Source organism: Aquila chrysaetos, chromosome 1 (genome assembly GCF_900496995.4).
Source record: "Aquila chrysaetos chrysaetos chromosome 1, bAquChr1.4, whole genome shotgun sequence".
NCBI classification, from domain to species: domain Eukaryota; kingdom Metazoa; phylum Chordata; class Aves; order Accipitriformes; family Accipitridae; genus Aquila; species Aquila chrysaetos.
This window is the reverse complement of record NC_044004.1, coordinates 26,899,389-26,923,984: the sequence shown is the minus strand read 5'-3', so window position 1 is coordinate 26,923,984 and position 24,596 is coordinate 26,899,389. Positions and strand designations below refer to the sequence as shown.

Sequence of the window (24,596 nt, the reverse complement as noted above, 5' to 3'; positions counted from 1 at the left end):
GGTGGCATGAGCTGCCTCCAGCTGTGTGAATGAAGCTGGTCACTACCTTCATTCCTCTAACCTTGATGCCTTAACTGAATCTAAGAGGGAAGGATGAAAAAAGGTCAAGTGTCCTGTACCTGCATATATTCAACATTGTATATACGGCTAGATGCAATAAAAGCCAGTTGAAGACTGACAATCAAAATCCTACTTCGGTCTCTGTGTGTCATCCTGCTTTGACTCATAAGTGCATGTGAAGATTTGTAAAAGGAACTTCAACTGAATATGTCATAACATTGTTATGTTGAAACTCATTTTCCCCTGAAATAAAGATGGTGATTCTCCTCATGCTGGCAGTCACAAAAATCTCCACAGGAACCAAATTTGCAAAATAAATTTAAGCTTCAACACCATCTTTCCCTAGTCAAAAATTAATATGCCAAGCAAATAGTTTACATAAAGCTCAGATATTCAGTTCATGTGAGCCAATGGTCTACTTTTTGACAAAACCAATTAAGAAAAATTCTAGCTTTAGAATTTTCATTCACATTTACTTAAGTACTGGAAGAAAAACCATCAAGCTCTCTAAGAGGTGGTAAGACATGACCAAGTCTTGAACCAACATTGTTTATTCAAATTTGTGACTATGAGTTACTTTGCAAATCTTTTCTTCACATGTATTTGTCTGCTTTTTTATTTCCTCCCCAATTTATATTTCTATTCAGAAATTGGGTCCTCAGTAACATCTAATGGGTGAACTGAATGGCCATACAGTAGAAGATACCAGTAAAGCAGAGTCTTTTACTCAAAATGCTTGATGTTGTTCTAATACCACATTAAACAAAACCACAACAGGACTTACAAGAGTCATAACACTTTCAGGCAAATGCTGTGAGACCCTAGTCAGAGAAATCACAGGGAAAAAAGCTACTACGAGCCTACAAAAACATCCTACTGCCCATAACCTCAATCCTTAAATTTTAGGTAACTAGATAAAGACTGATAAATTGTGCCTGTATTCTGTAAGGCTTTCTGCAAGGGCACCCAAGAAAGCACAGAGGGAGTTAGCCAGCTGCCTTCTTCCACCCTTTACAGAATAGAAAGTCTGATTTTCAGAGATGAGAAACTGATGGTGCTCACACATATGAGGGAATGGGAAAAATAAACAAGCCCTGGATATGACCACCACTCTCCTGCCAGCAGGTTACAACTACCTTCTTTACTGTATTTGGGGCTTTTTCTAGAGTCCCCGTGAGATAATGTCTGGATCAAGTTAGTGCAACAGGCACATTCCAGCTTCAAAAATCCTCTTTCGGGTAGCTTCATTCTGCCAGCTCCTCCCCTTACTTCAAGGTCAGCTTGGGAAAAAGGGTGTATTCTCAGTTTTTCAGAAACCACCTGGACCTACAGGATTTAACATAAAAAGGTATTTTTCTTGGTGCCTGGTTATCAAGTGTCTGCCATGCAACTTTTCACGTTCTTTTTGCCATCAACAGAAACCTGCACAAAGCTACCTTGTGCTAAAATCTCAAGTTTCTCCTCTTTTCCACAAGAGACACTAGCTGCAAGCATTTTCCCAGGGTTCCAGCCAAAACTTTTATTCTGCTTACCTGTGTCCCCATTTGGGAGCCTATCCTCTACTTCTACCCACTGTCATAGTGCAACTATTGTTCCAAGAGACGATTTCACGCCAACACACCAAGAGAGACTCGTATGATGTAGACCCTGTGCTTCAAAGCCAGACAGATAAGGTTTCCTTTCTGATCAACACTTATCTTACAAAAATGGTAATAGAAGTCTTACAATGGCATCCTAAAACTTAACTCAACTTAAATATATAGTTTTCCAATTCCCTGAAGCTTTTACTTGAGATAAGCCAGCTCATGTTACAGTCGCAGCACAAAAACAGATACAAAAACCAAGCTTCTATCATAACATTTAAAAGGTCACCACGTTCTTTGGAAATAGCCAAAATTTTTTAAAACCTGAGGGGTCTCCAAGGCAGAAGTCCTTCTCCAACATGAGCCAGAAATTTCCCTTCTACCTGGATGTGATACTATCACTTTGCTGTCCCCAGAGCCTTCCAAGAATTAGCTACAGCAAAATGCGACATCACTTTAAATGCATGGTTGGTGTGCCTGTGTGCATACTTGACACACACCTTCTCTTCAGGCTTCTCAGTATCACGAAGAATCACCAGCTAGTAGGACCTGAGCTTATCAACAGTTTGCCTCAAAAATACTGGGCATATTTTACAACTGAAGAGTTGGATGTTGAGACAGTGCTGTCCCTACAACTGCACTGAATGTTCTGGGTTGTGACAGGACTCATACATGCCCAGAGAAGGCCTATGGGGACCAAAAAGCAACAAAAGCCAACTGTACGTGTTTAGATTATCCCAGGTTTTGCACAATATTCCTTTAAGGATCCTTTATTTTGTCAAATGCTCACAACCTGTGAACATTTAGCACACTAAGTTCAAAACATTGTTCTATCATGGGTCATATCAGACATACCACTTGGACTCTAAGTCATCCTATTTCTGTAACAGTGAATTCATTTATTGATTACCAAGATGTAGTCAAATTTATTATGGTTCCTAGTCAAATTTACTATGGATCCTTTATTACAGAGAAATTCTTTACTTTCTCCTTCCACCATTACAAAAAATGACACATCTATTCTTCTTAAATGTACCTAACAGCCTTAGGTAGTTTTTACACCTTGTAGTTTAGTCAAAAGAGGAAAGTGAAATTTGTAGATTTTTAAACTGAAAAATAGATCCTTACTTCAAATCTGCCACAAGACATTTTAGATTTTAGAGAGTTCCAAATGAATACTGTTGTACAGTATAAAAAAAAAATTAGCATAGTGGATATTAAATGTACCATTTCAGTTTTCAGAGAACTTTTGATTCTAATTACAGAAGTTAGTGAAGATGTTCTTGAGATAAAGCAGATTTAAAATAGCATAGCAAGAGCAAGCAGATCCACTACCAAGACAAACTGACAGAGTAAGCTTCCACAGCCTTTACGACAGACAAATTTTGATCTATTAACCTTCACATGCTGAATTTCAGCCAACCTGAATACCAAGGAACAGATGACTCCACACAACAGGATAGATGTTACTGACTAGCCCGCCCAGCCCTCTCTCCTACCACACGTCATTTCAAAACTCCTGACGTATGGACTCCTAATTCATCATGACTTCTTATTTCCAAAAACTGATCATAAGCATGAAAAATGTTATATTCCAGTTGAAATGAGTACAGCAAGTCAGAAAATTCATGCTGAACAAGGCCTTTGATCAGCTTTATCCAGGGAGGTGAAGACAGAAGGTCTGCAATGCTAGTCAAAAGAGTGCTAATAATTATAGCAGTTTATTATCTATTAGCAAGGAAAATAAGTCACTAGGACTGCATCCTGGTAGGAGGAAAAAAGCTTCCTAGCTAAGGGCATTTCAGCCCTGCTTCCTTCCTGTTAGAACAGGTAAGGGTGGCACATGGTCCCAAATCTCGTGACTCAACAGCACCCACACGGTGTTCTCATTTAGGCTGGTGCCAACTTTAAAGCACACAGTCCAGTGAGGTATGAGAGCGATGGAAGTGAGAAGACAGGAGAAAAGGGAACTGCCTGAGAATGATAAAGAACAAAGAACTGGTATTAAAACAAGAAAAATTCATTAGGTCACTTGTATCGCAGGAGACTGAGAATGAAAGCCTTAGAGAGAAACAGTTCAGTCAAGGACAATGATATTTCCTTGCCTGCATAATTTGTATGTAGGCAACAAAAGTAGGAAAGAATCGCAGGGACTTGAAGAGATGATCTTATATTTCAGCTAGCTACATGGCTTGCTCTGAGATTTGAATACTCCCCTGGCTTGCGCCAGTGTACTCAGTTGTGTTACTAGTCAAGTCATTTACACCAAGCTTTTGGTAGCTGATTGCTAGTCACACATTGCTCATTTGCTATGAGTGCCTGGCATCCCAGCACATGAAGAGAGCCATAGCTGTGCCTCTATAATGCTACAGAATGCTAAGCACATGGCAAAGAATACAAGGTCTTAAGAGTCTCAAATTAGCATACAGTCTTAAATCTATTTTCTCTGTAGCACAGCACTGGTACTTACAGTGATGACATGAAATAAGATTCATGTTTGCAAAGAACTTTTTTTGCAAAGATAATTTAGTGATGAGCACCACAAAAGTCTGAGAAAGTAATTCTGTCCTTGGGATTTCGTTTGAATAGCACATAATAAACATGGCATAGGACTGCATGTTGAACAGTAAGGAGAAAGTGAAACACTGAATAGCTGTTCATTAAGAGCTGTGCTATTCATTCTGCGCACTAAAGAGATACTCAGAAGAAACACAGCAGTGACCACGTACTTAATATGCATGCCCATGAAGGAGAATTGAGCTTGCAGAGACAACGCTATTGTATTATTTTAGCAGGCCTGACCTTGCAAATTTCATCACGTTCTCCAAGACTGAAGACAGAAACACATGTTAATTATTCAGATAATTCTTATTTCACTTGCATTTAGCAGTCTTCAGCAAGATCAGGTTCTAAGATGCTGGATACTGTATGAGTAAAGTAAAAACCTATCTCTTTCCCCTGGAAGAATACAGCACACCTCTTGGTAATTTAACATTTTTGTTTGTACGTGCAATTCAGCTGAACAAATGCCACAAGCACAGGCCAGGAGATGAGTGCTAAAAGACTGAATGGTCAGACAAAGTACATGCTCAAATGAAAAATAGTAAGAAAAAAAAATTCTTCCAATGGAAGAAGCTTTCTTGTGCTGTCCTGAAGTCATATAGGTTGGCTGGGCTTTAGTGGAGGCTAAAACTCCAGCATTAGCCCACAGATACCCTATGTATACAGGAAACTATCATTTGCATTAGTATTCACTTGCCTTCTTAAAAGCCTTCCTGCTCATGAGGGCATGAAGCTGTATTTTCTGGTACTGTATACATGAAAGCTCTATCGGTGTAGAAAGTCAGGTATTCTTAGAGGAATACACTGAGCCTTCCTCAGCTCTCTGCAGCATTATACCAACTGATCTCTATGGTATTAGAAGCCATCATAATAGATTAAAAAAAAAAAAAAAACACAAACCAGGAAAACAATGTACTTAAAAAATGCAAATAATTTCTTTTCCCATTTGGGTTATGGAATTTACTTCTGCTACCCTAACTTAAAGCCACAACAAGAGAGTAAACTGACTAAGGCCAAGTTATCTTAGCATGCTAAATTTCTAAGGCAAAATTACAAGCCTCCTGTAAAAATATAAGTATATAATCTTATAGTAACAACAACCACCAAGAAACCAGAAGGAGTTACTCTATCTAAAGTTACAAAACTTATGCTAAAATCAGAGTGCTAGAGAACAAAACTAGTAAACATCTGGACTCAATAAAGAAATGAGACACCATCAGCAATGATGGAAATACACAAAACATGGTTTTTCAAGACACACGCTTATGAAATGTCCCAAATCAGGGACTAAATAAAGAGGTCACCTTGAACTGCAACCTTCACTCCAGCCCGGACCTCTTTCAAAGGCTGTCAAACTCCAAGCAATATTGGTAACAGAAGTATTACATAGGAATCTCTATAGGCTACTTTATAAAAATGAAAATGTAAGCAAGCTTGTGGGCTTCTGGGCACAGATGGGCTTTGGGTTTGTAGAGCAGGGCTGGCAGTTTTCACTTTGATTGCAAAAAACAAAGGCCCAGAAAGCCATGTTCCTCTCCCATTTCCACCAAGCTTAGCTGAATCATCTGCTTGGTCTGCAACGTGGCCCTAAACCTATCCTTGGGATAGCCAAGTACAAGACAGTACAAACAGAAGACAAGGGATTTAAATTCTTTGGTCTTTGAGAGAAAGCTGGACATATAAATTCAGTCTCCCATTTAAGAAAAAAAAAAAAAAAAAGTGTTTCTTAGTACTCACCTAGTAAATCTTTCTGCTGATATTTAAGCAAGTCAGTTTTTATAGTCTTCAGTTTCAAGAAGATGAACCTTTTGATTACAGACATGGTAGCAGGAATATTTTTTTTCTTTTTTTTTTAAATAGGATTTAACATTATTCTGTCCTTTCAGAGACAGAATTCTGTTGTGTCAGACCATATTCATGAACACACACACCTGCTTTCCCAAATATTTTCCAAATATAATATCGGCTGGTATTTGAAATTAGTAGTGTCTTAAACCAAAGTCAGTTAAGTCTAAAAATACAACATGCATCAGCTGAACAGAGTACTGGAAATTTATCTCCTGTTGAAAGCGACATCAGTTCTTTTGCCCTTTTATTCATGGCTTTGTTCTTTCTAATAATGAAAACCACCTTTGTTTTTCTCCTTTCACGCCCATGGTTAGCCCACAAGAGAACTGCTCACCAGAAGCATATCAAATTCATTTGGTGCACTGTGGCAGCAGGATAAATCAGAACAAATTGATGAGCCTAGGGAAAGGGTATTGGTATGATAAAAATTAAGGGGTCATCACAATTCTTTCTAGAATTGCACTGAACATTATAGACACAACGTGTGAATAGGTGTCACTAGAGCTGAAGTCAGATGCAGACCATGAGCAACCAGTACATATGCTTAACATTCCGTTCATCATGCAAGAGATCCAAGGCCAGTGAGAAATATTAGAAAAGAAACAGATGTTACAAGAGCACACACCCCAATTGGAGTTCTTCCTTTTACCTGCTTATCAGCAGCAAAACAACCTGCATAAGGAAACAAAGCTTCTCCATTCAGCCTGGACTAGTGCCAGGACAAACTAAGCTACAGATCCAAAATAGAACCGATCCTTGATTTTAATTACAGGAGGAATGCTTGCACATTAGCTCAAAACTGGGGCTCCCAAACCGTAAGACACACGTTACTTCCAGGTGACTGCCGAGCAGCAGAGAAGCAAGAGGAACGGCCATTCAAGCATCAAGTGTGCCCAAAATACAAAGTATTCTCCTCTAGCTACACCCAGCCCAACTGTACTGGCAAGAACCGCTGTTGCCACCTCCATGAGAGAGGAGGACATGAGGTTGGAGGGACAGCACCTCTACCATCAACAATGGGAGTAGGCACTAGCACCAGTGCCATCATCACCCCCATTAGAGCAACGCTCTTCCCAGGACCATGCTATCCATGTGACCAAGTTTGGAAACTACAATAATCATCTTCAGGGAGTGAACAATACAAACGCATGCTGAGAGTGACCTTCTTGTTGCTTATGGACTTCACTAAGTGTTCAAGGAACGGTTGTATACAGAGCCTCAAACACATACACGGTATCTGTGATGCCTCAAGAACAAGCAAAACTGAACAAAGTCTGGCTCTCAAGGTTTTGGCTTGCAAATATTGTGGGGAAGGGGGAAAAGGTAGAAAAAGGAGAGTATTTACGCTAAGTCTTTACTCTTCGCGCATAGGGCAATTAAGCTGGAGCTCCAAATATGAAGGATGCAGGGCAAATTAAAAATTTTAAGCACTGTAAAATTACTAGTTTAATGGGTCTGCCAAATGACGGCACACTCCCGGCAAAGAGTTCTGGCTGCAGAAAGCCCTTAATCCCAATGAATAACTAACTGGGAATAATGTCAGCAAAACAGCTGTCAGGATGAAATGCTGTTCAAGTCGACTAGAGGAACAACTGCCTAGAGCCAGAAAGCAATAAGTTCAGCCCAACCCGAAAGCAAAGAGCTGGAGCTGACTTGACAGTTTAACTAAAATCTGCCACCACCACCTTCTACCTTAAAAATGGGGCATATGAAGGAGGAAGACAGAAGCAGCAAGGGAAAAAAGCAACTGTTCTCTTCAGAAACACAGCAGTGTAACTCTGGAATGAATTTGAGCGTTGGGTCCAAGTCTCTCCCAAAGAGAAGATGCAGCAAATCAGTACCTGTCTGTACTCAGTGCTTCTCACTTTCCACTGAGGTGGAAAGGAATACTAAATGCTAGCACAGAAGAACGGTTGAAGAAACAAAACTTCACAGAAAAAATGTACCAGAAAAGCTCTATTAAGCTCTGCTGAGCAGCTTACTCTAGTCAGAATTGCTATCATATTTCCAGTAGAAAAAGCTGTATCATCCCTGCAACATAATCAGACCTGAAGTCCTCACTCCAATCAGGACTTCCCAAAGGAAAAAAGATTTTACAGTGGATTAGAAATGCCTGATCTAGCTCATATTCTCTGAAGTGCCTGTTACAGGGTACGTTCTCTTGAAGCTCTTTATCCAGACTCTGCTCCTCCTTATCTCTTCCCTTCTCTCAACTAAATTTCTTCAACTTTTTTTTTCTCTGCAAGTTTGGAAGAAAAGCCTTGAAGTTATATACACCAGGATACAAAGATACAAGGAGGATGGATGACCAACTACACAAAAATTATTCAAGTGAGCTTGTGATAACCATTCTCCTACATAAAGATATTTAAAGCACTTAAGGCACAGGATGCAGACAAATGGCAGCATCCACGTGACAGATGCATCAAGCGTGTGCCTTTTGCCACCTATACTGGTCTGCATTAACAGACAGATTACTGGGCAGTCATTTACAAACGACAAAATCCCCCAACTTTGCCCACACAAACAGCAAGTAAAATGGTCCACAGCCCTGTAGTCAAAAGCCAGGTTTGAAGTCAGATGGGCTACTGATGAGCAAGAAAGAGGCATTCTGCTTTATTAGCAAGAACAAAGTTGTAATTCTCCTACTTGTATTGGTCCAAATAATCTGTCGCTGCACTGGGAGTGAAAGAGCTACAGTTACCGCACTCTAGAAATTCCCAAATGTGCTCCTTCCCTCCAACAGCTTCATTAGACTTCTGGCAGGAAGAAATCAAATCTCTGAGGAGCAGGACAAGCGCACAGGCCAACACACACGGCTCCAAGCTCAGTCATTTACAAGACACTTTCATGGCAATCCATAAATGCAATTGGCTGTGGATGAATTATCAGACAGCAGCTCCTCTCATCTCATGCCACTGTCCTAAGGAAATCTGCAATGACACACACACCACACAACAAAGGACACAAGTGTACACATTTATAGTAACCTTCTCTTGACAGAAGTTTTCTACGTTGTAGAAGAGCCATTTTTCTAACTTGTTTTTTGTTGAAGAAATGAAAGCTTTTCCTCAACACAGACTACCAGCAAGTTTTTGACACGCGTAGGCACCTTAACTTTGTTGACTCTATCACATAAGCTTCACCAACCACTTACTCCTCACATGCCGTTACAGTGCTAAGTCTAAAGCACTCTCCCTCCCCCCAAACACACAAATAGGAGCTTATGTTTTGCGCTCTCCATACTTTTTCATGTATGAGATGTCCACCTTTTCCCTCTCAATCCTAAAAGAAAACTTCAACCTGGTTGAGGATGCACACACTGGAGAATGTTCACTGCCCATAACTAACAATGACAGCCCTTTTCCACCAGCACTTTTTCCACCAGTGCCTGTTTCCTGGGTGTACTGGAGCCCAGTTCAAGCCATGGGAAACTGCCACTTTGATGCTTCATATTGGATCTCCCCATCCTGTACAAAGGCTGCCACCACTACTGCTTCTGGAAGTCAGCTCCTCCTAGTCACGTAGCCCTGTACCCCAAGCATACAGTGACAGGATACTCCCCTTTCCCTACACAGAGATCCCCCTTACACTCTTCCTTCTCTTGGGAGATACCAAGAGACAGGAAAAAAAGGCAGAAAACAAAAGCTTTCACAGTTTGAGATTGCACCACTTCCAAGAAGTCTGCTCTGGCTTTGATCTATTGATTTCAAGCCCCTTAATGTGGGAAGCAAAAATGTAAGTTTTCTCCACACAATTCTAAAATGAAAAAGAAAAGCCAGTATGGCACTGGAGAATTAAGCGCTGCACTGAAAAACTAACAAATATTGAGGGGGGTGGAAAAACCACAAATATCAGATCTGCCTATAACCAGAATATGCACTCAAGAGTCTTGGTTGAAATCCAAGAATAAAAAGTAAAGAATTAAAGCTATTATTCAGCCGTGCTACATCAGAGACACTAGCAAACTACAATAAATGGAAATTAATGGATAAAATCCCACAAGCACTGGTAGACAAGTTTTCTATTAAATCTTACTGGAATGTCACCTCAGAGCTACCCCTGTGAATTTTCATTAAGTTATCCCACAGCTAGCTACAACAGCTTTGCTTACTTTCTCCCCTGAAGCTACTAACAAGAAGCAAAATGAGGGAAAGGAATGAAGTAGCAAAGCATTTATTACTGAGATGCATTTTTAAATTAAAATATGGATCTTTTTGTTTAGGACACTCTGAGAAGGCTCCACCATTGACTGCAGTGCATCCTTCACACGTGACGCTGCAACAAATCCTGTTTGACGTTCGTCTTGGAAGAGCACCCATACCAAGTGAATCTCTGCAAATGTAACTCCCGGACGGCTTCCCGGAGAAAATAATCATAGAAAGATAAGCAAGGGAGGTGAAATTACTTTACAGCTTCACCAGCTTTATTTTTAACACCCTGCTCCCTTTATGCTCATCTCCTCACAGGAAATATCTAACCCCTCAGCTGTGCTGTGCCAATCTAAGAGGCTCTGGATGCCAGGAACCGCAATGTAACAGCCACCTATGCTGGAACTACCAAGAAACAGGGAAGGAGAAAAATAAGGACCCAGCAAGACTGAAGATGTGCATGTTCATAATTAAAATGTTTAGAGGGTACTTTTGCTTCTCTTTATAAGAGGCAAGCTGTTTCTAATAAAGGATCGTTTGAGTTGCTTGAACTTTGTTGATTTATGAGGGTTTTTTATGTTCTTCCAAAACTGAAGGCCCCCTTGTCGAAATAAAAATTGGTTTTGGGAGGGGCAGGATGTTAGGCTAAGCTTTTATATCATTTCTTTCAACTCAGGCGAGAATCACCTTTATAACTCACTGATTCTGACACCTCCTTTTTCTTGCCAGCATAATTTCTTCTGGAAAACAGTTTATTTTCTTGGCTATCTTTAACTGATCCAAACACTGGCAGAAGACAGAGACTGCACATGCATGCTCCCAAATCAGGATTCTCCTTTTTCCAAACCACAACTTCAAAAAACAACTCATCAGAATCAGGAAAATGATAAACAGAAAAAACACTTGTATAGTTGCTGTCTTTTTTTTTGTTTGTTTGTTTAGATTACATATTTACAGTTATGCCTCTGGACTGAAAGAAAATTTCCAGAGTTGTTTTTTTTTGCAACAATATATGTGAGTTTGCCCACTGAAATGAATCACAACAATTGCAAGGAAACAAAGCCAAGGGATTCAGTGCTGAACACCCTGGCACACTGGGCATCCCTGCCTGTCTCCAACAGAGACGAGGTGCTCACTTCTGCCTCTCCTCACTCCTCCCTTCCCCTCCTCAAACCCAGTCAGAAAACGCTCACTGCGAAATAGCAGACTTTAGCTAACACACCATGGCTCTGTTTTAAATTGGAAAAAAAATTGGAAAATACAAGAAAAATTGTTATCAAAGGCAAGCAGTTAACAATACTTAAAACAAGGAATTATGCCAAAAAAATAGCGGGGGGAGACTCATTTAAGAATTTTCTAGATTAGTAAAGTAGACATTGGGATAAAGGATTTTCAAAGTTTGTTTGGTGGGAGTTGAAAGGGAGTGTCCAATACACCCACATCACGTATAAAACACACACCACTGATATTCAAGAAATTAAATCATTATCATTACGAGTTCCATAATTTCCTAGAATATTTATAGGCATTTGAAAACTAAAGTGATAGATTCGGATTTGGGGGTTACATTTGTTTTAAGACATCGTAGCAAGACCTCTAAATTCCACCAGAGCCACAATCTCCTGCTGCGATGCAACAGCGTAACGTAACCCTGTGCATTTCATGGAAAGCAGTGCTTACAAAGCACCACAAAGAGTTTTTAACCTCAGCCCCTGTCCTCTGTAGCCATGCAACCATTCTGCTCCCACTTGAAATTAGTTATTTATGGGCATCAGCCTCCGCTTACGCAAAAGCAAGCCTGTGCTTCTCAAGTCAGAGCAAAGGTTACAACTCTTTGTGCCAGTCTGTGGCCTGCTCCTGAAGTACAAATTCATCTGAGTCTCTTGGCCTTCTGGTTTTAGTGGAAAGGTCATTTGGAGCTTTTTTCCTGCCACTCTGGAAATGGAAAGTTCCAATACTGGAAGATACACTTTTCTTCCACCTTCAGTTCACAATTTCTTCCAAGAGTCCCATCCTGCGTAAGGGACTTCACATGATGCAGTGCTATCAGGCATTATCAACACCGTATGATAAAGCCCTTGACCTGCACTTTTGCTGAATGTATCAGATCTAAAATAAATTTTGGGAACTCTTGTGTATTAATCTTTTTACAGATTTCAGCTCCTTACTGCTGGTGAGAAAAACCTGAAACACGGCAATGTACGATCTGAGGGACAGAAGGCAGGTAACAGCCTCATTTATCTTTTAAATGACACTGTAATCCAGCCAGAGACTTGATTGCTCACAATTGCAATACCGTACTGAGATCTACCAATGCCTACAGGAAAGGAAACAATAGGGAAGGTATTTACAGTCTCAGGATGAGGACTCCTGGGTTTTTTTGCACTACATAGAGTATATGCAGCCACCTTCCCTATAGCTTGTCGATAACTGGAGGGCTGGGATTCTTCTGAAGTCCACTGGAAAGGTCAGACGGAGGTAGGGAGGTTTTGGAGGTTGGAAGAGTACAGGGAAAACACATCAGAGAGAAGTTTTCCTTTCATGCTGTTCTGAAACTCACTGTGAGATCACATAGTGCAAAAATCCCTGTCTTATTTCCAGCATGAACAAGGATCACAGAGAAAACTCTGTGAAGGACAGATTAACAAAGAGCACTTCCCTCTTACCTTACTCATTCAGCCATACAAAGCAGAATTGCTTCCCCTGCCTCCACCACACTGCTCCTTAGCCTGTGAAATGCTCTGTGAATCACTGACAATGATGCCAAAGCCAAGAAGCCACAGCAGTATTATTTTTCAAAATCTTAGCTTGTCAAGGTTGATTTCAAAATCAACCTGTCTTTGATACTAGGCATGAGACCTCAAAACAGCAGAAACCAGCAAAGTAAGGTTTCTCTTCAAATGGGCGAATGAAACGGATTTTCTCCTTGCCTCACCAATCAAGAAGTCACTAGACTATTTTAAGTCAATTTTAACATCAGATGCAAGTTCTATTATTAACTCTATTGTTAAGCTAGTCATTCTGCTAAGGTAAGGATTACTAGCAGTAATCTTTATATATACACACATACAATAAAAAAGCCTAGTTAACAGTAGCAAGTTACACTAGAACTGAGCAGAGTGACTGTCAAAGTAGAGGATTCTTATAACCAACTAATACCACAAACAAAGAACTCCTTAAGGATTTAGCATCTAAGTTCTCAAGAATTAAGCCTGCACATCATCTTCTCAAGATCTGAAAAGCAAGGGATGTAATTTCAATTCCTTATCGGTCAATTATAGCAGTGCACAATGAATTAGATAACAACAACAACAAAAAAATCTCACCAAGCCAAGGAAATCAGTCGTATTTACAGTTTTCTAAAATAAACCAGGTTTAGAAAAAAGTTAGATTGGAAGCCAAACACATTTTACACTGGCTGGAGGAGTTTCTACAAAGGAAACTCAGTAGCATACCCTGAAAATGCCTGCCATAAGCCATAGGAGTCTTGCTTTTGTATAAAGGGTCTTGTTCATGTAAACAGGCTCTTAAGCACTACAATAATATAAGCAACCAATAACGTATCATTAAAAATAAAATTAAGTGAGGTTCACTCAACCAATGTCAAGAAGTCACAGATGCACAGCATAATTCAGGTTGGCAGGGACCTCAGAGGGCCTCTAGTCCAACCTCCTGCTCCACGCAAGGGCAGCTCTCAGCTCTGACCAGGCTGTTCCCAACTTTGTCCAGTCAGGCACGAAACCTTCCAGGGGCGGTGATTTGCCAGCCTCGCTGGGCAACCTGCATCAACGCTCAACTGGCCTCGCGGTGAATAAACTTTTCCCTATGCCAAGTGATAACCTTCCCTATTTGAGATTATAGAAAGTATCTCGTCCTCCTGCCACGTACCCCTGTGAAGTGCCTGGCTCCGTCTTCTCAAACACCTGCCCAGAGGTACTGCGGGGCTGCTGCCACGTCCCCACAAAGCCGCCTCTCCTGAAGAAGCCCAGCTCCACCACCCTCTCTCTCTCAGAGCAAGTCCTCCAGCCCCAGCCAGCCTGGGGTCTCTCTGCCCAGCTCCCTCCAGCTTACCGGCGTCCCTCCTGCACTCTGGGGCCCAAAGCTGGATGCGGTATCTCAGGTGTGGCCTAGCAAGTGCCAAGCAGAAGGAAACAACCACTTCCATCCATCTACTGGCTCCAGAATAACCACCAAGGGCTAACCTCTCCTGCTGCCAGGAGGCTGCAGACTCGTGCCGAGCCTGCTGCCCCGCAGGTCCTCCCAGGTCCCTTCCAGCACAGCTCCGGCCCCGGTCCCAGGTACATTTATTCTATTTATAAAATAAAAGGCAGTAACAGGCAGGTTGTTTTTCATTTTAAGCTGGGGCCCGTTACAGTTCTGCACATTCTTACAAGGCTGTCCTGAGGACACACACTGCGGCCCTTTCACCCGAGACAGCAATTAACATACCTAGAAGTTTCAGCTATCAATTTTGATGTTATGTTATTGGTGCCATAGTAGCTGTTGCAGTCATTGTGATCTAAGGGACTGAGTGGGGCAAGGAAAGGCAGCACTTTCTTCTTTAAGTGATATATTGGAAGGAGAAGGACAGAAAGCTTACATCGTCAGCGTCTGCACACCAAAACGTTCATACCTTCCCCCTATGCAGCTGCCATTTTAAATGACACTTTCACCCCTATAAATCTTGCTTTTTCTGTAAGATTGTTCCAAAACTGTTTTTGTTGGGATATCTCCAGAGAGCCAATGCACAGAAGTATCCATCCATGGACGAAAAGCTTCTAGACTGGTAGATTTTCCAAACAAAAGATAGTGCAGTTTTTATAACCTGTCATGAAACAACACTTCCCAGATCGGCCAACACATTTTAGAAGCTAGAAAACAATTCTGCTGTATTGAGCTGCTATTTATACTCCACACTTGGGAAAGATTCCACCTTCCTTTCTAGAGGACCAATATTTGCCTTAAAAAAAAAAAAAAATTAAAAAATGTAGTTAACACTAGCAGAACAAGTGCAATGAGGTTACATAGCTGCATTAACTGATGTTCATCACCAATTGCATAATGGCATTCCAGACTCTGGTGTTAAGGGTAGATCTTTTACCTATTTTAAAATTTTAGTACTGAAAGGAGAAATTAATTCAGTTTTAAGACAATTAACAGCTCAGTCCTGCATTTCCTGACATTATCCCTTTATCAATAGTATTGTTGTTCTGATTATTCTCACCCCTGTGCCAAGCGCTACTTGTAACACGGCTTAAACAGATCTCATGACAAGGGAATTGGGTCCATGTATACGGGACAGGAGGTCAGCTGCCAGGCAACTGGGAGAGGAAAAAACTTCTAGAAGGTGGTAGTCTGACAGGGTCAAAGAGTTTGGGCAGGTTCTTCCACCCCCTTTAAATCAATGTAATTTTCATTCCACTGAATGACTAACTTAGCCAGAATGAAGAGCATGCCATCTGCCCTGCCTGCAGTCCCTAAACACTGCCCAGGAGCAGATGTAGAGATAGCAGTGAAGAATTCCTCTCCAAGCCCAGTCACTATAACCACAGTAAAGTTATTCTGCATTCACATTCATCTAGGACCAGAAGCCAGCCACACACCTTTTGACTCTTCATGGTTGCCTTACAGACACTGTGGGAAGGATTCATCTGGCCTAACTTTACCTTGTCCACGAATCGGGCAACTTGTCTAACCCATCTGCATAGTCTTCTTCTAGTCTGAGAATATACTTGCTCACTTTAATAAATTCAGTCCCAACACATTATGTAAAGTATATAGGTAAGACACTCTTCCAGCAGAAGAAAGAGAGGGAGGGAGGGAGGGAGGCTAAACACTGAGAAATTTGAACTGTAGGCACTGTTTGGAGGCTCATTCAACAACTTTCCTGCAATATTTGATTAACTAAACCATGCAGTCTTAAAGCTTAGTGCATCGTTCTACACTTAAGTGGTTGTATTCAAATACTCTCATAAGGCAGTCAGACCAACTTCTCTGGAACTGCTCACTGGAAAAAAACGTTTGTTGGATTTGATCCATTCCTATACAAGTAACGGCAGGACTGCAGTGGCACTCAGAGGTCCCAGTCTGGCTAGAGGCACCACTGTTCTAGGAACTGTATCAGTGTTCAGAGGAACTAGAGTCCCTATTCAAGGATGTTAAAACCAGCTTCACAGCAAAGGAAGGGTAGATGTCTACACACATTTGGAAACAGAAACACTCCTGTGGGGCACAGGTTACTCGTACACTCAGTGAATCAGTTAACTTACCCAATACTTTTCATCAAAAGAAAATCTCTGAAGTTCCTCAAATGTCATACCACATTTTAAAGGTCATATAAACAAACTTGTGTATTCCTCAAGTTCCAGAACCCTATAGCAGATATTCCAATCAAGACCCTTCACCAATTAGAAAAGATTTTTGCCGGTGAACTACCTTCATCTCCTTTTAAGTTACGGTTTTTGCAGTGGGAGCCATAAGCCTCAGCTCTCTCACACTTCATCCACAAAAGAGAGAGACACCCCTAAAGAAACCTTGTTTCCAGACTCCTGGCACAAGACAGTCACATGAAGTTTATTTGCCTGAGTCACTTCCCAGGTTTTATGCCTCTCATACTCTTTTACAGAGATGGTGGTGCAGAAGTGGTGTGCCTGTTCTGCCACGTGACGCGACACATCCAGAAGCACTAAGGAATACACCTGGCCCCACCACTTCTAGAAGCGGCACCACTGCTATCAGCTTAAAACTGCCACCTTCGATACAGAAATCTAACACAGGTAAGTGTTTTCCTAGAAGGAAAGAAGAAAATAACCTACAAACCCCCAACAAACCCCCTCTGGCTGGCAAATTTCTCCTTAACAAAGGAATTCTCATATATATGAGAAAAGTAGCAGACTTATTTAATGGGTTTTAGCCAACACACTTCTAGAGGGAATGGCAAAGTCAAGCACTGAGCATAGGGTACAGAAAAACATGACTTGTTTATTATCACCATACAACTATAAAGGAAGCATTCTTATCAGCTGGCAAAGTTTCTAAGGCATATAAGTCTACAGAAAAGCCATCCCTAATTGAACCAAGTCTCAACAATGAGGAGACAGCATATTAATGAGGCAAGGCTAGGAGGTGCGACGAGGAGATAACAATACCCTTAGGAGCTACACTGGTATTAAATGTGACTTTATTACTGTATTACTCTCTTATGAATCTTTACGGCAAGAATAACTCTGTTTATACAGATGTTCCTTCAACCATCAGTTATTCTTGTTTAAACACACATACAGGGAACCTTGACATTTTAAAATTACAGGCCATTAGATTAAATTAGATTTGTTATTTTGCTGTAGTAACCCACTAGGCTTTACAAGGCTGATATTTTCTTTCAGTGAAACCGAGATGCATTAATTGAAATGAGATACCACACCTTTAATAATGCAGATTGCTGTAGCTCTCTCACAGGGTTTTTCATTTGGTGCCTTTATTTTAATTTCTCTGAGTGCTACTAATATGGTTCATTTTATCATTAAGAGGGCATTCTTCACTTAAGTAGCACATGTCAAGCTAAACTAAAATAATAGGACTGGTTTACTGTTAACACGGAGGGATGCATGGTTGATATTTATGCAAAATTAAGCAAGGCTGAACGCCAGTTTCCTACCCAAAGTGACTCGCGATCAAAGCAGAAAGTCCGCAGAATTCCAAAATTCTGCAACATACAGATGACACCAAATCTATCATCGCTCAAAATACTCTCTTACAAAACACGAACTGTTAAATATATAAGCAGCCTTGGCAGTAGAAGTCAGAGTTCCAGCCCTTTTACCTGCTCAGGTGAACACCGGAGCACTATTGCTTCAGAGCACCATGGAAAGACAAGAGGATTATTACGAGGATCACAATAATAACTTCACTGCAACTTAGACTCCCCTATCCTGCAGCATCCAGATTAAAGTAATGCCGGCAGAGGAAAAAGATGACTTCTGGCACCCAGAAGACCTGCTCTGGTGAAAGGTCACAGACCCAACGAGTAAAGATAAGACCTCTGGACTGGAGCAAGGGAAGTACCTCAATCCTCACAGATCCAGACATTCATCACTTCATGTCTTGGCTCCCCATCTGTAAAAAGAGGACAGCCTCCCTTTCCAGCCCCACCAGAGGAGAAATGCACCACAGACCACAGGGTGGATTCCTGTCAGCGCTACACAATGGTGACAGCGCTCACATGAGGATTTAAACCAGATGAGAATCCAACTAGCAAGTCACACAATCGTTAGAAATAAAAATGCACGGCAAGCTCAAGAGCTTTCACTTCTGCTTTAGTTTCCTGGCGTGGCACTATTTTATAGCCTAAGACAGGTTTTAAGCTGTCTCACACCACTAACATCCTCACTAGCCTGTCTTCTCCATACTAGCGAGGTCCACCAGCCCTGCTTGCAACGATAATGGTTTCTTTTATTTTCATTTGAGAGAGATGTCATTTTAAATGGTCAGAAGCAAGCTGGAAGACACAACACACTGGACATTTGCTAACGTCTCTAGGCCAAAGAATAAATTGGTGAGAGACGATTACAGAGCCAGCTGAAGCAGATGGATCTAGTAGCCAGACACAGCATGACCCCCATTTCTGGTCTTCACCCAAATCAATAGGGCTTGGCACACTGAATGTTGATACTTATAATATGCCTCGATTTTTTATTTTATTTAAGATTGACACCGCTTTTCAACAACTTTGGACTAATGTATCAAGTTCTGCATAATTCGCTCAGTCCAAATCATCCAGATTTAGAACAGTGAACGCTGACCAGATTTTTGGAAGAGATAATAACCCTCATGCTCCAGAGCTTAAGCCAAACTGGGATTAAAAGGAAATATAACATGTTAGGCAAATTAAGCCACATTTGCTTCACTGACAGCTTCCTCCTCCTTTCTCTGAGTAGGAGCATCAACTCTGGGCATTGCTGGAAAGGCACCACAGCCATGGCAATGCTCCAGGCTCCTGACACAGTCCCTCAGGCAAGAGGACGGTGGCAACAGTAACAGCACATCACAGCTTTGTCATTCATGCATCAAGCAGATTAAAAAAAGTACAAGAAGTTATAGACAGCTTCCTTTGTACACGTGGACCCCTTGGGCCTGCATGGAGGACACAAGGAGTTAAGAGCCCTTCTGCTCTGCTCACCAGGCCCTGGGTCGCACAAGAACGGGCACAAGACCTCCCATTACAGCAAACTGTGGGATAAACTGCCCAAGAGGGAAGTTTCCACCTGACCCACAAAGTTTCTGCTCTTATACAGGAAGATTTGTAGTCCATTAATTATTATCACGCCTGGAGTGACTGCTGGCAGCTTCGTTACCTACGAAGAATTGCTTCGCCATTGAGGTCTTGGCTTCATTAGCAGTCAGGAGAACTCGCGGTCACAAGATATTTTATGTACCGTATGTATGACGGAGTCATGTGTCTCTCGGTCCTCGATTATAAAGAAGGCTATATAGAAACCGCCGTATTCATCTCCCCAAGACAACCGGTGTTTACATGCACTTCACTTTTTCTCTTCCAGGCTGCATATTCACCTTTCCTTGGCACAAAACCCCTTCTTTTCACTTCCTCATTGTTCCTCTGCCTCTGGTCCTACACCAGACTACACCGGCTTACTGTGTCAGTGCCAATTCCCTGAAGTCTGACACAGCACTACCTTTCCGGCTGATACTGGAGTGAACCATTACAGTCTGAAATTCCCAGGGCTTCAGGGAATCTCAAAGTCACAACAATTCTAACAACAATTTGCCTAACCACTGTCGGAAAACAGAATCCAGTGAGGCTTACTAAAAGCTGCAGATTAGATTCAAAGCCTGCAGCTGAAGGGAGCTGTTACCCTGGTATCTGGGTTTATACCACCTTCATGGGTGTTTTGCGTACCGGCAATCAGAAGAAGAGCTATTTAAAGTGTCTCTATTGTTACGTGCCAAAATATTTAACTATTAAATTTCACCCGCCACCTGCCTGTCTCTGCATTTTACGGCACGAGCTCACAGCAAGCAGATCTATTTTTCTGCCCTGCCTGAAGGGCCAGGCTGAACGTCTCTCCTTGGCTCGGCTGGGCGATGGGAGAAGGGGCCGCAGAGGAGCTCTCCCGCGGGACGCGCTGCCCCAGGCCCCCTCTGCGCGCCCACCCACAACCCCCCGTCCCCCGCAGCGCTGCTGACCTGACCCGACCTGGCCCGCCCCGCTTCTCCGCGCACTGCGGAGCGTCACCTGCGCGGCCGCGGCCGCCACCCGCGGGCGAGGGGAGCCGGACGGGCGGGCGCAGGGCCGCAGGTTTCCCCAGCACGGCGCGGGGGGGGGGAACCTCGCCGCCCCCGGGACACCCGCTGAGGGACGCGTCCGCGTCCGCGCCCGCTCCGCGGTTCCGCGCACCTGCGCGGCTCCTGTTTACAGCCGCCCCGTTCATCCCAACCCCAGGGGCGGGGAGGGGAAATGCGCTTAAAAGATTAAGTTTGGAAGAGATGCGCGGGGGGGGGGCCAGGCCCCCCCCCAAAGGTGCGCACGCTGCGCGGGGGCTGAGCCGCGGCTCGGCCGGCCCCGGCTGCTTTCCCCGCAGCGAGCAAAGCGGGGGAGGCCGGCGGGGGGGCCGGGCCAGAGCTCGGCGTGGAATAAAATGCCTACAGTCCCCGCGACGGGGGGGGGGGGGACACGGGGACGGGACACCGGGTCGTTCTCGCTGGGGCTCAGGCGCCAACACCCCTGCCATCCCGCGGTCTTACCTCGATCCACTTCTGAGCCTCGGTGAAGGCCAGCTCGGGCTGGGGGGGGTCGGGAGGAGGCTGAACCCCCCCCAGCTCCAGCCCGGGACTGGCCATCTGCAGGGCCCCGGCGCGCCGCGGCTGCGGCGGGGGAGCCGGCGGGGGAGCAGCCGGGCACCGAGCCGCCAGCCCGAGGTGAGCCGCGGCCGCAGCGGGGGGACGCCGGAGGCCGCTGCCTGCCTCTCCCTCAGCCGCCGGGGCGGGGGCCGGGGGCGGCGGTGCTCTGCAGCCCGCCTGCCTGCGGTAACCTCTCTCCGCCGGTGCCTCGTCTGCCGGCTCGATCGGTCGGTCCTCCCTCGCCTGCCGCGCCGCCCCGCCCGCCCCGCCGGCAGAGCGGAGCTGCGCTGCCCGGAGCTGCCAGCTAAAAATAAAACAGACGGGCGAAGCCGCTTTGCCTTCAGCCCATGCAAATGCCCGCGCCGCCGCCCCCCCGCCGCCAGCATCGCATGGCGGGCGGCGCTGCGACCGGGGGGCGGGGACCCCCCCGCGGCCGAGGGAACGATGGCAAGACACCCCCGGCTTTGGCGGGGCGGCCGATCCTCGCCCCCCGCTGCTCCTGGAGGGCACCGAGCCACCCGCGCGGGCGGCGAGCTGCTGGTTGCGGCTGTTGCCTTGAAGACCTGATTAATTAATGGCGTTGCTCGAAGCACCTGAGAGCCTCCAGCCCCCTGCGGCGGGAAACGGCTTTGCTCCCCCACGCAGACCCTCACCCACCCGCCTGGGGGCCGTGGGGGTCCTGCCCCAGCAGCGGAGCACCCGCAGGTGCCTCTGCCCTCCCTGCAGGCATCTCCTCCTCCGGCTAAGGGGTGAGAGTGGCCTTGCAAAAATGCCTGAGGGTCAGCACGGTGCCTGACAGCATTCTTCTTACAGAGGCGAAGCGGGCATCGAGGTGTGCTTAAAACAGACCGTGTGTGAATACTCTTTTTTTTTTTCTCTTTATGCAGAGGAAGAAAACAAACTCTGGCCTGCAGAGACTTGCACGCCTACCTTGCGTCGTGTGAATAGTCCTAGCTCAAACAAATGCTCTTTAGGCTAAGGTTAAGCGTAGAAGTTTCTAGAAGCAGGGAAGAAAAATTTTTCACAAGGCCTTTTTGAAGCCAAATCCTAAAAATCTCCACTCATAAGTGTTGGAAAGATGAGCCAAAGCTTCTTGTTTACACTTGTGCAAGATACCTGTGTGCTAGAAACACAGGTATGTGAACATTAACCTCTACTGCTAAGGGGTTTTTTGAGAGAGGTCACTACTGGCCACATTTTCAGCTGGCAATAATTGTCAACAAATTTTGACGAGAAGTAAACCGTAGGATCTACTTCTCACCATTCCCTTATTTTAGGCCTGAATTCACCTCAATTCAAAAGTTCGGATTTTGAATCTTGTTTATTGTTATAAATTAGTCAAAGGAAAAAATGCTAACTCTTCAAATATAAATATATCAGGAAAATGCATACAGTTAACTCTATTTCCATTCTAGGGTTTTGTGTTTATTGTTCTCTACATTTTGTTTTGGTCTTTGTTTATTGTTTCAGATTTGCTGGAGTAACAAAGGGCCTAAAAACAGGAGATAAGGTTTATAGGGATTTTTCTGAGAGCTGCAACTGAACAAAAACTAGATGAATGGTAGCCTAATCTCAAAAATTTAAGGAGAATTAATAAGTGTGTTTTGAAATACCTATGTTAACACAAACTATTTTCTGATTCTTGTAATATTTAAATAACACCGATGTATATTGGATATCAATTACATTTATTCTCCTGGGGCAGTGAAAGACTAACAATTTAAAAGAATTATCCTACCTCTTTTTTTTATGACCATGCAATATCAAATGTATGATTTTACTGTCTGGTGATCTCAACATCGCCTCTCAGAGAACATGAAGAGCTGGAATAGGCTAGCGTAAGCATCATACCACACAGATCATCCGTTTGAGATAGAGACCACCACCACATACCTTGTCTTAAACTGAGAGGTGGACATTCATTTCTCATTTATACAGTCAGTTTTCATGGCTGACTAAAGGCAGTGTGCTCTTATACACACTCTTACACACGCTCCTATTCGCACACTTACGTTCAAGCATACAGAACTTTTAAAATTTATTAAATCCACACAGAGACATGTGGATGTAGAGCTAGTGCAGCCTTTTAAGAGCCCTGACGTGTATTTAGGAGTGTAAAAGACACCCTGAATGGCAGCAGGAATCTGGCCACTTCTTTCCTAATCCTAATCCTGGACCTGCTTCCCATTCGGTCAAGTGCGAGGCAGCATCCCTACCTCCCTGTTCCCATGGAAACACACTTCTAGCATCAGCCCAGCTTGCTTTTTTTTCTAAAACTACCATCTGCCTGGGGAGTTGCAGGGCTTGCTCTAAGCCCCTTGAATACCAGTCATAGGTTTTTCAACGGTTTTCTTTTCCCTATTACAGCCGCCCTGGCAACTGGTACAAGAGGCAGAATATGAAAACGAGCACGTTAGAAACTCCAGCAAGGTTTTCCTGAGGTCACTCTGCTGCTCCTGATCAGAAACATTACCGGAAACATAGTGATGGAATTTGTAACAGCAGCAGAATAGGAGAATTTTTCTTGTAGCTCTTTGCAAAACTCTTGTTTCAAAACAAATGCTTCAGTTTAGCTTCTCTGATTTTCTTTCCCGTCAAGCTAGCATCTCAGCAGTCCTTATCGCCTGCAACAAGCTTGCATCTGTACTTATTAAACAGGGGGAAACCTATGGAAGTGCAGGTATCAGCGTCAAGCTGCATATCTTTGTCCAGGTACAGTCACCCTTCCGAAAAGCAGACTGTGCCTATGCGCAAGTAAAGTAATTGTGGAAAAATGTGTAATATGGTGGTTACAGGAGGCGGTAGAAGCAGAGAAAGGGGGTCTTCTCTGGTCAGGGATCTCTCTGCTGCTATGCACAAAAGGAAAAACAGAAGCTTTTAGGAAGATACAGTTTCAGGTAGAGTGAGGGTTCAGTTTGTTTTAACCGGTTTGGTCTTCTACCCAATTTAGTTTGCTCTGCTGGGAAGAGGAACTCTCCTGTTCCTTTTTGTCTTCAACATAACATCTAAAATCTTTAAGCCTCTTGAATAGCAGGAGCAGTGGGTTAATAAGGCCTGACTGGTGTTGTGGCCAGGCCTGATCTTATCCCATGGCTGCAATGAACAGCTTGCATTGAGGAAGCTGTGTCCTGGACAGCTTCTGCTGCCATCATGTCTCTCCCCGAAGGAACAAGTGGTGGTGGTCAAGACCGAGTTCCGAGCAAAACTACTCCTAGATGGCATCTTAGTGCTCTTGCTCCTTTTTCTGGTTGTATTAGCCTGACAATAAACCTTTTTCTTCAAAGTAGGTCTGACACAACGTGCTTCTAGTAACATGGGTACCCTCCATTTGGAAACAATTTTACAAAAAAACCTTTGCACAAGAAGCAAATGGGTGAAACAGCCGAGGATCTCCTATTTCTATTCTATTTTACCTGGCTTATTAACCTTTTCTTTGTGAGCTTTTATAAATGTGCCTTAAACCACTAAGGTCCCTGGGCTGGTTGAGAAGGGAAGTTATCCTGCTAGCACCAGGGCTTTTCTGCCTCCTTATCTC

General features: G+C 43.6%; 1 protein-coding gene across 5 annotated transcripts in view; it reads right to left on the bottom strand.

Annotated features, from left to right (window-relative positions):
• LIMCH1 (LIM and calponin homology domains 1) overlaps nucleotides 1-21,417 on the bottom strand; it is a 181,921-nt gene extending 160,504 nt beyond the window's left edge. For 2 of the 5 annotated variants that reach the window (XM_030007801.1, XM_030007812.1), the window contains exon 1: nucleotides 20,966-21,416. In XM_030007801.1, coding sequence (XP_029863661.1) covers nucleotides 20,966-21,061 — 96 coding nt within the window. In that variant the 5' untranslated portion in view covers nucleotides 21,062-21,416. Of the gene's footprint in view, nucleotides 1-20,965 lie in introns of all 5 variants that reach the window. The other 3 variants (XM_030007793.1, XM_030007822.1, XM_030007871.1) reach the window with 3 other exon arrangements.
• Nucleotides 21,418-24,596: the final 3,179 nt, after the last annotated feature.